General features: G+C 43.3%; 1 protein-coding gene across 1 annotated transcript in view; it reads right to left on the bottom strand.

Moving 5' to 3' along the window:
• The window catches only part of Wdr31 (WD repeat domain 31), a 21334-nt gene extending 9096 nt beyond the window's left edge, over nt 1-12238 (bottom strand). Inside the window, exons 1-2 of the mRNA XM_013030117.1 lie at nt 12234-12238; nt 2129-2135 (exon numbers count right to left, since the gene is read on the bottom strand). Of these exons, the coding sequence (XP_012885571.1) occupies nt 2129-2134 (6 nt within the window). The 5' untranslated portion in view covers nt 2135; nt 12234-12238. The remainder of the gene's footprint in view (nt 1-2128; nt 2136-12233) is intronic.
• Nucleotides 12239-15989: the final 3751 nt, after the last annotated feature.

Raw genomic sequence — 15989 nt, 5'->3', positions numbered from 1 at the left:
CTGTAGCTCAAGTGGTAGAGCGCTCGCCTTGAGCTGAAGAGCTGAGGGACAGTGCCCAGGCCCAGAGTTCAAGCCCCACAACCGACAAAAAAAAATTAAAAAAAAAAATCACAGTCCAGAATGGTCCAGGCAAAAGCACAAGACCCTATTCAAAATAAAAATGGCTAGAAGTGTAGAGAGAGTGTGGTAGTACCTACCTACCAAGACCAAAGCCCTGAATCCAAATCCTCATACTATAAAAAAAATTAAAAAAGAAAAAAAGGAAGAGAGAACTCGGCAAGAGTCTTTACTCATTCTAGAAACAAATCCCAAAGCTGCAGGGCCCCTGCATGTGCTGGGTAGACACTAGCTAAGAAGCAGACACTATTTCCTATGCACAAGGGAAGCAGACCAAGCTACTGGAGGAAGGGAAGGTCATTAACAGTGGCTCTGCACATTCTCTTCCTTTAGTAGAGGGTTTTTGTTTTGTTTGTTTCTTTGTTTGCTTGTTGAGACAGGATCTCCCTATGAGGTCTAGGCTACATTATACAAACTCATTATGTAAGAGAATGTGAATGGGTCTCGGTAAGAGTTAGTTGCCCAGGCAGCATTGCTGTACCTGTACTTGTAAGTGCTGTGTTTGAGTTTGCTCTGCAGTTTCCCCATCACAACACCAAGTGTACCCGGAACCTTCTGAGGAGCTTGTTTCAGTTGGCATCTGAGTAGCAGCATTCCTTGTAGTTGCCAGAATTTCTGTTCCCTGTTTAGTAAAGAGAAGAAAGCATATTGTAAAATTTATTAGGCACAGCATGGTAGTATGGTTAGGTTAAATCTTTAAAAAAAAATTATTTCTGGCAGCACTGTCAATTGACAGTGCTTGTGCTTGCTAGGCAAGACCTCTTTCAATTGAGCCAAGGCTCCGGTCCTTTCTTACTTTAGCTATTTTTCAGATAGGCTCTCATGCTTTTTGTCAAGGCCAGACCTTGGACAGGCCACGGATAGGAGAATCACAGTCCAGTATTGATCTCCAGGCAAAATTGCAAAATCCTACCCGAAAAAGGTTCTCACTTGTTAAGTTTCACTTGAGAAATGCCCCCAGCCTCTTTTTTGTTTGTTTCAGTTATTTTTTTCAGGTAGATCTTGCAATACAAAAATAAGAAAGAAAGAAAAGAAAGAGGGGTAAGGGTTCCTGAGACTTTTAGAGAGTCTGCAAGATCTCTTTTTTCTTTTTCTTTTTTTGGTGCTAGACCTGGGGCTTGAACTCAGGTCCTGGGCACTGCTTCCGAGTTTTGTTGCTCAAGGCTAGTACTAGACCACTTGAGCTATAACTCTACTTCTGTCTTTTTTTGGTGCTTAATTGGAGATGAGAGTCTCACAGACTCTCCTACCCTGGATGACGTTGAACCATGATCCAAGGATCTCAGCCTCCTGAGTAGCTAGGATTATAGGCATGAGCCATGGGCACCTCACTCTTACTTTCTTTTATACTTCAACACAAGCAACATATGGTAGTAGACGGAATGTAGAAGCAGATAAGAAAAAAACTTGTGTTCCATTTCAGCCAAACATGAAAGGGATTTGCAAAAACATAATATCATTCTTTCTAACTGATCTAGCAATTAATAACTTGGTGATACATATCCAAATACAAATTGTTTTCCAATTTACTTATATTGGCTCCATCAACAAACAAGGCTAGAACTAAAAGGAAGAACGAATTATGATTCTGAGATATTCTTCATTAACTCAGGAAACACCTTGTAAGCATGTACCAAGTTGTTGGTTCACTAAGAATGGTGATACACCAAGAAGAGACATTTGCTGGCACTGAAGAATCTGTTTAGGGAAAATCTCAGCTACTGAAGGTCCTGTGTTATCCACAAGCAGCTGTCCCTTAAATCAAGGACTGAGGAGACAAGTGGACTGCCCAGCCACTACTTCTGGAGGTCTGCTTAAAGTACTTCTGGAGGTCTGCTTAAAGAGCTCAGACAGATAACTGTCTTTGAGTTATGACCAGCCTGGCTCCAAGAACTGTCTACTACGAGAGCACAGGGAAAACTCATCACGCAGACATATCATTCATACCACTACCATTGAAAAAATGGGGTTTCCCAGAAGCGCAGCTTACATTTTGAGAACTTGCCAGGACTGACATCCTTGACAGGGGTAGGAAACCTGAACAAAAACACAATGCAGTGGGCAAGGATACAGGCTGTGGCACAACAGGCGGAGCTCTGGGCCCAGCACTGCCTCATTTTTGTCTCATCCTTGAGCAGCTCCAGTCCCCACCCCGGGCCTCAGCCTTCCTGTCTAACACAGCAAGACACTAACGTGATTTTTAGTAGAATCTGTCATTATTTATCTTTGTACCTCAAGTGGCTCTCAGAAGAAGAGAATCTCAAAGCCTTCTAGTCCAGATGTTCCAGGAGTCTTTGTCAGATATGCTCAAATTTCAGGGTTACTTCCAGAAAGCTTGGGGTGAGTGTTGTTTGTAGCTAGACAGAGGGTTTCTGCCAGCTTAATCCATCAAAATTGTCACACCAAACAGACTCAAGACAGAGGCTGTCCATGAATCTAGGTCACTGGTAACTGCTCCATAAGTGGATTGGCTGGGCTTACAACTGATTGTATTCTTAGCTGCTATCTTCAGAAAGCTATATTGCCCAGGTTAAGGGTACTCACGGGCGAGTTTAAGGAAAAGGAAACTTTAGAACTACTTACCCCCAAGTTAGTACGATCTTCTTAGTGAGCTGCCGTGTTCAATCTGTAATGTTTATCCTTTGGAAAATAGTTCATGCAGCCACTTCCTAATCTCTGTAATTAGTGAAAAGATGTTTACATTAATCTCTTCCCTGGCTAAGCATGTGTGTGTGTGTGTGTGTGTGTGCCCTGAAGAGATTCACAAGATAAATCTTTGTTTTTATACACTCAGTCTGTGTTTAACTGAAAAGATGGTTTTCCCACTCATAGATAGAAAGAATTTACAACATTCCTAGATTGTAATTTTCATATTTCTACTAGTAAAAATAGTGTTCATTATACATCTTTCTTTTGTGATACTAGGGTTTGAACTTAGGGTCTTTTGTAGGCCATCTACCATGTGAGTCATTCCCCCAGCCTGTTTTTACTTTTCATTAGTTTCTAATAGAATCTTACTTTTAGGCAAGATTAGACCACAATCCTATTTTTGCTTTTAACACAGCTTTTTATTAGTTGAGTTGAGAGACCTCAAACTTTCCTCCCAGGCTGACTTTGAACCACAATCCTCCCAATCTCAGATTTTCAAGTAGCAAGGATTACAGTTGTGAGGCAGTCAGTGCTCCTGGCTGTTTGTTAAATATACAAAATAGGTGCTCTTGCAAATTAAACACCTTGATCTTACTCAAATTATAGTACTTCTGTTCATCAAGAATCTGCTGTGTTAGGAGGTGAGATGGAGGTGTAAAACATTGTAGAGATATATGAGAATGTCACAATAAGCACCCCTCCTCCACTTATAAACAAAGGTATGATAAAAAAAATCTAGGCAGGTGCCAGTGGCTCACACCTGTAATCCTAGCTACTCAGGAGGCTGAGATCTGAGGACTATAGTTCTGACAATTGGAGATTCTTATCTCCAAATAATCACCAGAAAACAGAAAGAGCTATGGCTCAAAGTGGTTGAGCACTAGCTGAGTGAAAAAAAACTCAGGAACAGTTCCTAGGCCCTAAGTTCAGGCCCTATGACCACTACTAACAACAATCTGCAGTGTTAGCTGCTTACTTCAGAGTTTACTGCTTTTGTCTTTTGTTGTTGTTGGTTGTCAGTTATGGGGCTTGAACTCTGGGCATGGGCACTGTCCCTCAGCTCTTCAGCTCAAGGCTAGCAATCTACCACTTGAGCCACAGCACCACTTCCGGTTTTCTGAGTAGTTTATTGGAAATAAGAGTTTCACAGACTTTCTTGCCTGGGCTGGCTTTGAAATGAAATCTTCAGATCTCAGCCTCCTGTGTAGATAGGATTACAGGCATGAACCACCAGCACCCGGCTTGCTTTTGTCTTAAATAAATATGAATCACAGAACTTGAGGTGGAAATTTTTTTCCATATTATCACATATAAACTCTTCATTTAAAGGTGTGGAGAACACACGAACATTATTTGATCAAAATTAGAACTAGGTAGATCTCTTGATTTCTAGCAGAGTCTCCATTATAAACATCTAAACACAACAATTTTATTCCATTTTTAACATCTCTTAGGGTTCAATTAATTCTAATAATTGATTACCTGTGCAGTTTATCTTAAAAATCAAAAGTAGCAGATTAATGAGAATAACATAAGAGAGAAATAACCAACCCTTGGGATTGGAGGCATGGTTCGGTTGATAGAGCACTAGCCAATGAATGAAAGCATAAGGGATTGAGTTCAAGCCAGACTCAAGCCAAAATAAAAAATAGAGAGGGAGAATAACATTTGCCAAAGTGCATTACTATCTGAATTTGGGCTAAGTCTGAATTACAGTTTTCCTATGGCCTTTGGCAAGGTGCTGAGCCTTTTTAAATTTCAGCTTCATAAGTGCAAAATGTGATAACTCTGTTTGTTGCTAGCTCTGTGAACGTTAAAAATAGTACTTAAAGTATGGGCTCAAGCTTATAATCCTAGCTACTTGGGAGATAGAGATCCTTATTTGAGGGTCATTATTTGAGTAAAGACTGGGCAAAAATGGACAAGAGTGCATTTCAACCAATGGTTGGGCATGGTGGTGTATGCCTGTCACTACATGAAAAACACAAATGGGAGGATCTTGGTCCAGGCTGCCCTGAGCATGGGGTGAAATTCTATCTCAAAGATGCTAAACTCAGGCTGGGAAGGTAGCTCAGTGGTAGAGTGCTTGTCTTGCATGCATGAGACCCTGGGTTTTATTCTTCAGCACCACATAAGCAAAAAAAAACCAGAATTGGTGCTGTGGCTCAAATGGTAGAGCGCTAGCCTTGAGCTGAAGAGCTGAAGGACAGTGCCTAGGCCCAGAGTTCACCATGACTCCCTTCCCCCCTGCCCCCCCACAAAGATGCCAAACTCAAAAAGGACTGATGGAGTACCTGAGGTGGTGGAATACCTCCCTAGTAAACTCAAGGCCCTAAGTTCAAAATCCAGTGCTGTCAAAAAAAAAAAAAAAAAAAAAAGCACTTGCTGGGTGCTGGTGGCACACGCCTGTAATCCTAGCTATTCAGGAGGCTGACATCTGAGAATCGCAGTTCAAAGCCAGCTAGGGCAGGAAAATCTCCAATAAACTACCAGAAAATCGGAAGTGACACTGTGGATCAAGTAGTAGAGCGCTTGCCTTGAGCTAAAGAGCTGAGGGGCAGCATTCAGGCCCAGCGTTCAAACCTCACAACCAAAAACAAAAACAAAAAACACTTAAGGTAAGTCAGAAACTCCTCTAAGTGCTTTGTATTTATTCATTTAATCTTCCTAAGCCTCTAAAACAATCACCATAGCCATTTAGTAGATGAAAACAGTAAAGCACAGAGATGAAATAACTCCCTTATGTAAGTCACACTGAGAATAAGCCATAGAGCTGAAACTTGAATCCCACCATGACTCCAAATCCTCCTCTTGGCAATAAGGCATTGCACCTCTACAAAAGCTAGTGATAAAAGCTTGCAGTTCAACCTACAAACTATTGATAATCTATGACAGTTATGAGTCTAGTATGGTGATACATTACTGTTATCACCAGCACACAGGAGGCTGAGCCTAAAGAATCAAGAGTTCAAGCCCAGCTTGGGCTACATAGCACATTTCAAGCCAGTCTGAGCTACATAGTAAGAACCTCCCTCAAAAACAAAACATGCTGGCTGCTGGTGGCTCACACCTGTAATCCTAGCTACTCAGGAGGCTGAGATCTGAGGATTCAAAGCCAGCCTGGACAAGAAAGTCTGTTAAGACGCTTATCTCCAATCAACCACCAAAAGAGAGAGGAGGAGTGGTAGAGCTGTGGCTGAAGGGGTAGAGTGCTATCCTTGAGCAGAAAAAGCTCAGGAACAATACGTAGGCCTTGAATTCAAGCCCCAGGACTGGCACGTGCACGTACACACACACACACACACACACACACACACACACACTCACATTCACATTGTTTATTAGTATAATTACAAGACTGAGAGTAATAACACAATATAGCAAATTCATGCGTATTAGTACTGTCTTACTACATACATATGTATATACATATATAAACATACCCAATAAATACAGAGAGCATGTACAAATGAATACACAAGTCTAGAGGATGTTAAAATGAAGCTCCTTATATTCTTAAGAGTGGTGAATCACACTAAGGCTAAGATTTCATTATGTTATACAGCAAGGCAATTTAAAATCTGGTTAATGTCTCTGCTCTTATTCATTATGAGTAGACTAAAAAATGAAAACAGTATTTCATTATTTTTCATTGTTTATATTATGACTGTGCTTGAGAGGAAGGATAATGTCTTATTCACTTTTGTGTCTGTGTTCTGAGCATAGCCTGGAAGAATGGCTAGGAGGCAACTAGCTGTTGAATAAATGAACAGCATTCTAAAAATGAAGAATTAGCAGAAAGCTTTTTAAGGACCTGACATAATGGTCTTTTTGTTTCTTTTCTTTTTGCCGTTTTGAGACAGAATTTCACTGTGTTGTTCAAGATGGCCTCAAAGACGGATGCTGGTGGATCACGCCTGTAATCCTAGCTACTCAGGAGGCTGAGATCTGAGGAACGCTGTTCAAAGCCAGCCCCGGCAGGAAAGTCAGTGAGACTTGTATCTCTAATTAACCACCAGAAAAACTGAAAGTGGTGCTGTGGCTCAAAGTGGTAGAGTGCTAGCCTTGAGCAAAAGAGCTCAGGGACAGTGCCCAGGCCCTGAGTTCAAGCCCCAGGACTGGCAAAAAAAAAAAAAACAGAGAAAGAAACAGAGAGAGAGCCTCAAAATGGCAATCCTCCTACCTTAGTCTTCTGAGTGCTGGGACTACAGGTATGTATCACAACTGTCAACTACAATGGTCTTGGTTTATTTTTCTTGGGGGGGGTAGTCCTGGGTCTTGAATTTGTGACCTGAGCACTGTAATCTGAGCTTTTTTTTTTATTTGCTCAAAGCTGGTGCTCTACCACTTGAGACACGGATTTACTCCAGCTTTTTGCTGGCTAATTGGAAATGAGTCTCACAGACTTTTCCTGCCAAAGGTAGCTTTGAACTATGATCCTTGGATCTTAAGCTCCTGAGTAGCTAGAATCACAGGTGTCCCACTTTACAACGGCCTTTTGAAACTATCCAACAACATTCCTGCGGGCTCAGTCACCCCATCTCATTTCAGAGTTCAGCCCTGAAAGGCTTGAGAGACTTCCTTTGAGGATGTCCATGTTTGTTCTAGATGAACCCCAGCACCTATTTCTGTCAAAATTTGCTTTCCAAAGACCCTGACGTAACACCACGGGTTACGACGAGTTACTCTATACCTAAGCTCAGAGAACTCTTTGAACCTTCCACAGTGATATTCCTTGATACACATATCCAACCTTCATGTTCCGTGACAAAAAAAAAAAAAAATGGAACCCAAAGAGTCGTGACTTGTGTTAAGGGTTGTGACAGAGGCAGAGCTGGGCGGACAAGAGCGTTATTTCCTCGGTCCTTTTCCTAGCGCTCGTTTCCCATCCTCTCTTCCCAAGTCATTCTCTGCACCCCCTCTAGCCTACCGTCTCGGAGATCAAGACATCCAAGCCCATGCTCAGACAGACACAACAGCGCGGGCAGAGAGACGCCCGCGGGAGGCCGTCGGTGTCTACATGGGGTTAAGAGAGACCCCGGCCCGGAGGACCGGAGGGCCGAAGCCCGCAGTCATGCACGCTCCCCGGAGCTGGGGGCCGCCTGTGTGCAGGTGTCCCCTTGTGGCTCTTCAGATCTGAACCGCGTCCCGCCCCGTCCGCGGTTCGCCCTGCAGCCGCTGTGTGCACGCCCAGGGGGCCGGCCTCGCCCCGGCCCGCGCCCCGCGCCCAGCCAGCAGCCCCCAGCCCGGCGACACGCTCGGACCCCCCCTACCGCGACTAGGTGAGCCCCCAACTCCCCGTCGCTCCCCTTTCTGCCACCTCCGGCTCCGTACCCACCGGTGGGCTGGCAGGGATGATGCCGAGGCCCGCGGGGACGCGAAGCTGGCATCCGCAGCCTCCACGGCCGGCCCAACCTCCCGCCCCCCAGCAACCAGGCGCGCGTTGCTAGGGCGGGAGTCCCCGCAAAAAGGCTCCGGGCGTCTCCCAAGGACTCAGAACTTAGGTTCCGGACCGCTTCCCGGAAGTCTCCCAAGGACCGGGAACCGAGAGCACCTGGCGCCCCGTTCTTACTGTAAAAGTGGCAGTGCGCAGGATCGTGCCCCCGGCTAATTTACGTAACCCGAGCAAAGCAGGGCCTCTGGAAGAGCCACTGACAAGGCGCCTAACAAGCCCCAACTTTGAACTCATCACTTACCCTGCAGAAGGTGTTGCCTTATTTGCCCCAGATCTTTCTCTTGGACACTTCCTCAGCACCCCCACTCTCCTATTTTTTCTTTTTTTCAACAAACTGTGACAGCCTGGCGTCGTGGCAAGAAATTGTGCGTATCTTTTGAGCTCATCCAAGTGGGAAGATAAACTAACAGTAACTATAAGTTTGGGCAACTCCAGTTGCATCGCTTCCAGACTAGGGTCTACTCCTCTCGACTCTGATGCACTCAGCATGAGGCTTGTTGGGGGTCTGATCATTTAATAGGGGCTTATTGAAAAAAACGTTGTTGTTGTTGTTTTTCAATAGCTAAGGCAGGTAGCTCGCACCTGTACTCGTAACTACTCAGAAGGCTGAGATCTGAGAATCTCAGTTCGAAGCCAGCCCAAGCAGGAAAAGTCCAAGAAATTCTTGTCTCCAATTAACCAGAAAAAAAAGCTGGAAATGGCGCTGTGGCTCAAGTGGTAGAGGGCAAAAAAAAAAAACTAAGGCACAGTGACCAGGCCCTGAGTTCAAGCCCCATGTTGGCACATACATAAAAAGGAAATTGAATGAGTAAATGAATAGGTTTCTAATCAACATTTCTTTCACACTATGATAGAGGGCCCCCCTTCAATGGGTAGATCTCCCAGTAGAAGGGATTTGTAAAATCTCTGACAGTTGGGTGACTATGGGCAGTGGGTTTGACCAGAGAAGTTTTGTCTTCATAAAATATCAATTCTGGCCACTGGGTCTATCTTCCAACCCAGGGAGGGAATCTCCTTTGAAGCAACTCTGGTTGGAGCCTTTCTAGCCCCTGATGCTCCCTCCTTGGTGATGCATTCATTACATTCTAAGTTAATGGACTGTTACTGGGAGACTCCCCACCCCCACACCCCTGGCAGGTACTAGGCTATACCCTCATGCCACTTAAGACACTGATCTTATTTCAGATCGAAGACTCTTCCTACAAGTTTTGTCCCTCTTCTTATTGCTTTGTGCTAGGATTTATGCTGTGTGCTAGGTCAACTGGGCTTGGCTCAGGTGCAGCTACAAGTTGAGTTGCTAGATTCCCGCCCTGAATATGCTGCTGGCTAGGGGGTGAAGCCCTTTTGGGAGGTACTTAAGGATTACAACATCTGATATTTATTCCCAACCTGATTGTGCAGACCTCTGGGAGAGGTCTCTGTCACACCTGTATATCCACTTTCACCCTGCCCACCCGCCTTAAAGACTCATCATCCTTCTCATGACTCACAGGAGAAACATCATTCCCCCACCCCCAAACCTGTTCCTCCTCTTTTTTTCTCTAGCTGCTGGCTGCTATCATCTATCAATCATCCACACTAAGGATCTAGGAGTTATTTTTAACATCTCTCTTTTAAAAATAAAAATCTACCCATTACTCCCAAGTCATCATCTGGGTTTCAAGCCAACATCATCTAAGAGAGGTGAAAAATGACCACCAATCTTTGCAGCATCTGCCCATCAGTACTGCCTTGTAAACTTGATTTTGCCCAAGTCTGTTTGAAAGGCATGGTCCATCTAACAGCTAGCACCAAATGATACGGTTTTATATTATCCACCCCTTGTTGTAACTAAGAATAACTACTGACAGAACAGCCCAGCTAAACCCAGCCCAATTTGGTAAAACCCCAGAATGAAGAGCAAATACAGAGTTTTCATTTTATGCCACTAAACTATGGATAGTGTGTTATGTTGAATAGATAACTGATGCCCAGGGTGAAGTCTAAATATATTTATCAGGTCTATAAGACTTGTTCTATTTCTCTTTAGCTTCATTTTCTCATCTTCCTTTTTTTTTTCTTCTGGTACTGAGGCTTAATCCCAGGGTCTCGATGCTGTTTCTTAGCTTTTTCCCTCAAGGTTGGCACTTTATTGCTCAAGCCACACCTTCACTTCTGGCGCTTTTTTTTTTCAGGTTAACTGGAGATAAGTTTCATGAATTTTCCTGCCCAGGCTGGCTTCAACCCTCAGATCTCAGCTTCCTGAATAGCTAGGATTACGGGGGTCAGCTAAAAATATTTTAAAAAATACTTTCTAGAATGCTCATGAAAAACAAACAGCTGGGGATGTAGCTCAGTGGAAAATGCTTGCCTTCATGTGCTAGCCCCTGGATTTAATCCCCAACACTAAAAAAAAAAAAAGACCCAAATCACATATCATCAAAAAGTAAATGAAAATGCAGGATTGAGCCGGTGGGCACACATTTATAAGACTAAATACTTCTACTTGTATCATACAGTGGGGGTGAATAAATGCTTTGTCATACTTGATTTGAAAATATACCTGTTCCAGGGCTGGGGATATGGCTTAGTGGTAGAGTGTTTGCCTAACATGCATGAACACCACTCCTCAGTACTACATAAACAGAAAAAGCTGGAAGTGGCACTGTGGCTCAAGTGGTAGAGTGCTAGCCTTGAGCAAAAGCAGCTCAGGGACAGTGCCCAGGCCCTCAGTAAGAGCCCCAGGACTTTATATATATATATATATATATATATATATATATATATATATATATATATATATAATATATATATATATATGTATGTATATATATATATGTCCCATGTGAATATGTTTGTGTGTGTGTGTGTATGTACATTTGTTCCAGATTTTCATACCACGTAAGCTGTGAGAGTCATTGTTGAAGGGCAGCACAAGTTATAACATAAAAAGAAATCTTGTAGGCCAGGTATCGTGGCTCCTGCCAGTAATCATAGCTACTTAGGAGGCTGAGACTTGGAGGATCAAAGTTAGAGGGCAGCCCAAATGGAATTTGTAACATTTCAATCAGCAGTTAGGTATAGAGGACACATGCCTGTCATTTCCAGCTATCAGGGAGGCTGAGATTGGGAGGAAGATAGTTCTGGGCCAACATGAACCAAAAAAGTTTCTGAGATTCCATCTCTATGGAAGAAGCTGGATGTAGTGGTGTTTACCTATCACTCCACCATGTTTACCTATCATTCCAGCTATCTATCAGCTATGTTGGAAAGGGTGAAATAGGAAGATCGTGGTTCAGGTGTGAGTCCAGGTAAAAATCAAGACTGATCTCAAATAATAATCGGTGCAAAGGAAGGCTGGAGATGAGGGTTCCGTGGTAGAATGCCTGCTTCACAAGCGTGGAAGGAAGGAGAAAGAAAAGAATTTTGCACTGGATGAGCAACACTAACACCAACTCCAGCTACTTGGGAAGCTCAGACAATAGGATCACAATTTTGAATCCTGTCTGGGCTGCACAGAAAGACATTATTTCTAGATAAAATATTGTCAAAAGTGGCTGGAGATGTAGCTCAGTGGTAGAGTACTTGCCAGAATTCTGAGGCCCTATGATCAATCCCCTGCACTGAAGAAAGAAAAGAAAGGGGGTAGGGGAGAATGAGGCAGAAGAAGGGAATGAGGAAAGGAGGGAGAGAGGGAGATGGATTTTTGAAATAAAAGGTTCACTGAGCAGTTACAGATGCCACAATTACCAGCAGCTGAACTAGGTAACAGTTGGACCAGAGCTAAGAGCATTTTTTTAAAATGAGGATGGTGAGATGTAATATTTTCAATAAAAAAGACAATAGCAAATCTTTAAAAATGCATATATATTACCATAAATTTACCCTAGGCCATAAAACACATGGATGAAAAGGGATGAAATGACTGTTTGCAGAATAAAAAGGTAGTATTTTATGAGTTAAATCTTATGATAATGACTATGATCCTTTTTTTTTTGTTTTAGCCAGTATACAAAGTATGCAGAGCCCCTACACTTTCATGTCTAAATTGAGTTTTGCTTGCAGGCATGCGTGGCATTCCTCCAGCTATTTTATGAACCTCAAGCTTATTAGATTTCATTGTTGACAATGCAGCATATTTTTCACATTGAAAATTTAGAGGAAGAAGGTAGAAGTTGTTTACATTGAATCTACATTGGCTGTCCATAAAAGATGTGGAACATATTCAGAACTACAAAAATCTTTTGTTCTTGGCCTATAGTTTGTTAACTGATCAACAAGTCCCATTTAGCGCCCCCTCCATTCTCACACCCTTGTGAGTAAAATTAGGACATCTTGGAAACTTTCTCAGCTGGGTAAAGGTGGTTCACACCTGTAATCCTAGCTACTCAAAAAACAGATCTGCCAGGCGCCACTAGCTCAGGCCTGTAATCCTAGCTACTCAGGAGGCGGTGATCTGAGGATCACGGTTCAAAGCCAGCCAGAGCAAGAAAGTCTGTGAGACTCTTATCTTCAATAAACCACTAGAAAAGCAGAAGTGGCGCTGTAGCTCAAGCGGTAGAGTGCTCTCTTTGAGCTGAAGAGTGCAGGGACAGCACCCAAGCCCAGAATTCAAGGCCCATGATTGACAAAAAAAATAAAAATAAATAAATAAATAAAAACCAGATCTGAGAATAGTGGTTCGAAGCCAGTCAAGGCAAGAAAGTTCATGATACTCATCTTCAATTAACCATCAAAAAACTGAAAGGGGCCGGGTGCTGATGGCTCACACCTGTAATCCTAGCTACTCAGGAGGCTGAGATCTGAGGATTGAGGTTCAAAGCCAGCCTGGGCAGGAGAGACCATGAGACTCCTATCTCCAATAAACCACCAGAAAACTGGAAGTGGCGCTGTAGCTTAAGTGGTAGAGCGCTCGCCTTGAGCTGAAGAGCTGAGGGACAGCGCCCAGGCCCAGAGTTCAAGCCCCACGACCGACCAAAAAAAAACAAAAACAAAAAAACTGGAAGGGGTGCTTGAGTGAAAAAGTTAAGAAACAGTGCCAGGCTCTGAGTTCAAGCTCCACTACTGACACCAAAAAGAGAGAAAGAGAGACAGACAGACAGAGAGGGGAATTTTCTCTTATCATACATTTGAATCTTTTTATAGCTCTTATCACAAGTGATGTTATATGTTATATTACATATCCATCTCTGTCATTTGTCCCTGGTAGTAACTTTGTTCTACTTGACGGTTGGATCTCCGTGTCTTAAGGCCAGACACATAGGTGGGTGCCCAATAAATTTGTTGAATGACTGGAACATAACAAAGAGGTCTATTCTTCTCCATCTCCAGCTCAGGCTGTCCTGCTTATACCAGCCTTGAAGTTCCTATACAGCCCTCTCCACACCCTCCAAGGCTCCAGAAGTCTGGCGGAACTCAATGCGTCTTTGAAGCTTTTTTGACCATGACCTCCAGTAAGAAACATATCAGGGGCCAGGAACAGGTGATTCATGCCTGTAATCCTTGCTATTCTATGGTAGTATTGTATGGTAGATCCAATTCTGAGAACAGAGAAGCCACCACTTAAAAGGCTGAATTTGGAGTCTTTATTGGAGTGCTAGCAGGTGGAGGGGGGACTCTTGTCACAAAGCCCTACCACCCTGAATACAACTAACACATGGCTTATACACCCAAAAACCATACAAGGTGCGTGGGATTAATCTTAATAAAGTAGAAAGCAAATCAGATGTAAACACAATCAAAGTAAATAAAAACAAGTGAACATTCAAAATCTAACAAAAGTGTTAAATATAAACCAAAACAAATCAAATGTGGTCACGATCAAGGGAAATCAAGAACCAATCATCTAAGGAGGGTAAGACTTTTCTGGAACCCACCAACTTAAAACACATCTGCAAATCAATGAATGTCCTCTACCATCAAGGCCCAATGCCAAGACCTAGTCTCCTTACTTCATCCGGAGGCTGAGACCAGAGGATTGTGGTTCAAAGCCAGCCCCAACAGGAAAGTCTGCGAGTCTCTTATCTCCACTAAACTACCAAAAGAAAAAAAAAAGCCAGAAGTGGAGGAGCTGTGGCTCAAGTGGTAGAGCACTAGCCTTGAGTACAAAAACTCAGGGATAGCTCCCAGGCCCAGAGTTCAAGCCTTAGGACCAGCCAAAAAACAAAACAAAACCCCAAAACACAAAACATATTCAATCCATTTTAGTCCTCAGTGCCTATTATATCCATGCATGTATACAATATATACACACTCAGACATATATTCAAAAGACCAAATTAGAATACAGTTAGGTAGTCTAGTTGGCTTTTAGATTCTAGAATTGGGCAGTATCTTATTCTGTGAAATAGGTGGCTGAGCAGAGGAGGGCAGAAAAGGACTGAAATAAGCAGAAATCAGGTCGTCTCAAATTCCTTTCCTCTGGCACAAAGCAGAGAAGCTTTCCTGATTTGAATCTGACCTGTTTGGTAATAATCGCTCTCTCTCTTCAATTTCCTATTTCAGACAATAATATGTCTCCTCTCCTCCCCTCATTCTGAAAGATAGAATAAGACAAATTTGTGATAACTTAAATTTTGTCATGCAGAAATTTAGCATGACCATCTATGACTCCATTTGGTCTGGTCTAGTCTGAGTTCTAGTGCAGGGGCTTAGTCCAGAATAGCACTGCCCATAAATATTACATATATATATATGTATATATATGCATACATATATACCATAATCACATTCCCTCCCTTCTTCCCTCCCTCTCTCCCTCTCTGCCTCCCCCCTCCCCTCCTCCTCCTCCTCCTTCTTCCTCTTCCGTTCTTCCCTCCCTCTCCCTCTCCCCCTCCCTCTCTCCTCCCTCCTTCCCCCCCTCGTTTCCTTACTTGATATCCTTACTTTATTAATAAGGGACTGTTACTGCTTAGGGCATTATTTAGTTCAGAAAGCTCATTTACATCCTAGTCACGAAGTGGCTGCTAGAAATGCAGATTCATCACTCCACCTTAGACCTAGTGAATGACAGTCTTACTAAGAAATCTTACACACACACACACACACACACACACACACACACACACACACACACACACACACACACCTCTTAAGCCCAATCAAGTTTGGTAGTCACAGTCTCTAGGGGTTAATAAGTGCCCTTGGCCATGTGGGCACAGCATCCTGCAGTGCTGGCTACACTTTTCAGACACAGACCCGTTGTCTGGTACCAGTTCTGCATCCTATGAGCCATAGAACAGACACAGCCACCTTCCTAAACAAAATTCACTTCCATCTTCGCTCTTTATATTGACTAGTCCCTGTCCTGGAAGCATGACTGGTGATCTTGCTGCAGCTTTCTGGACCTTTCTGGATGTTGCTGGACCTTTCTGGACCTGAGAGCCACTAACTGCTTCCTGGGCCAGCCCAATGGCCCAGTTTTCCCCAAGTGCCACATGGCATATCTTTCTCTCCCTGCCCCCTTCATCTCCAAAATACCCACAGCAATTCTCACCAGTCTTTAATTACCATGGCCCACTTCTACCCTCATGCCAGGGGAGTGTGGACACTGTGATGAGGTCATGACCCTACTCCCATCCTGGGACGCACTGGTGATCTCTCTGGAGGGCAGGACCACTGCACCTGATCCTCCAAAGAATGTTCCACAGCTTGCATTCTGAAACTTTTAACACATTTATTTACAGATCCTCATAAGTATAACCAAACAGGTATTATGCCACAGTATACAATGAACACCCAGGCTAAGTACTTCACAGACAACAAGATCACAGGTAATTCTGGAAGCAGC

Source organism: Dipodomys ordii, unplaced genomic scaffold (assembly GCF_000151885.1).
Source record: "Dipodomys ordii isolate 6190 unplaced genomic scaffold, Dord_2.0 Scaffold127, whole genome shotgun sequence".
Taxonomy (NCBI): Eukaryota; Metazoa; Chordata; class Mammalia; order Rodentia; family Heteromyidae; genus Dipodomys; species Dipodomys ordii.
Note: the sequence above shows the minus strand (reverse complement) of the source record. Positions and strands in the feature narration are given on the sequence as shown.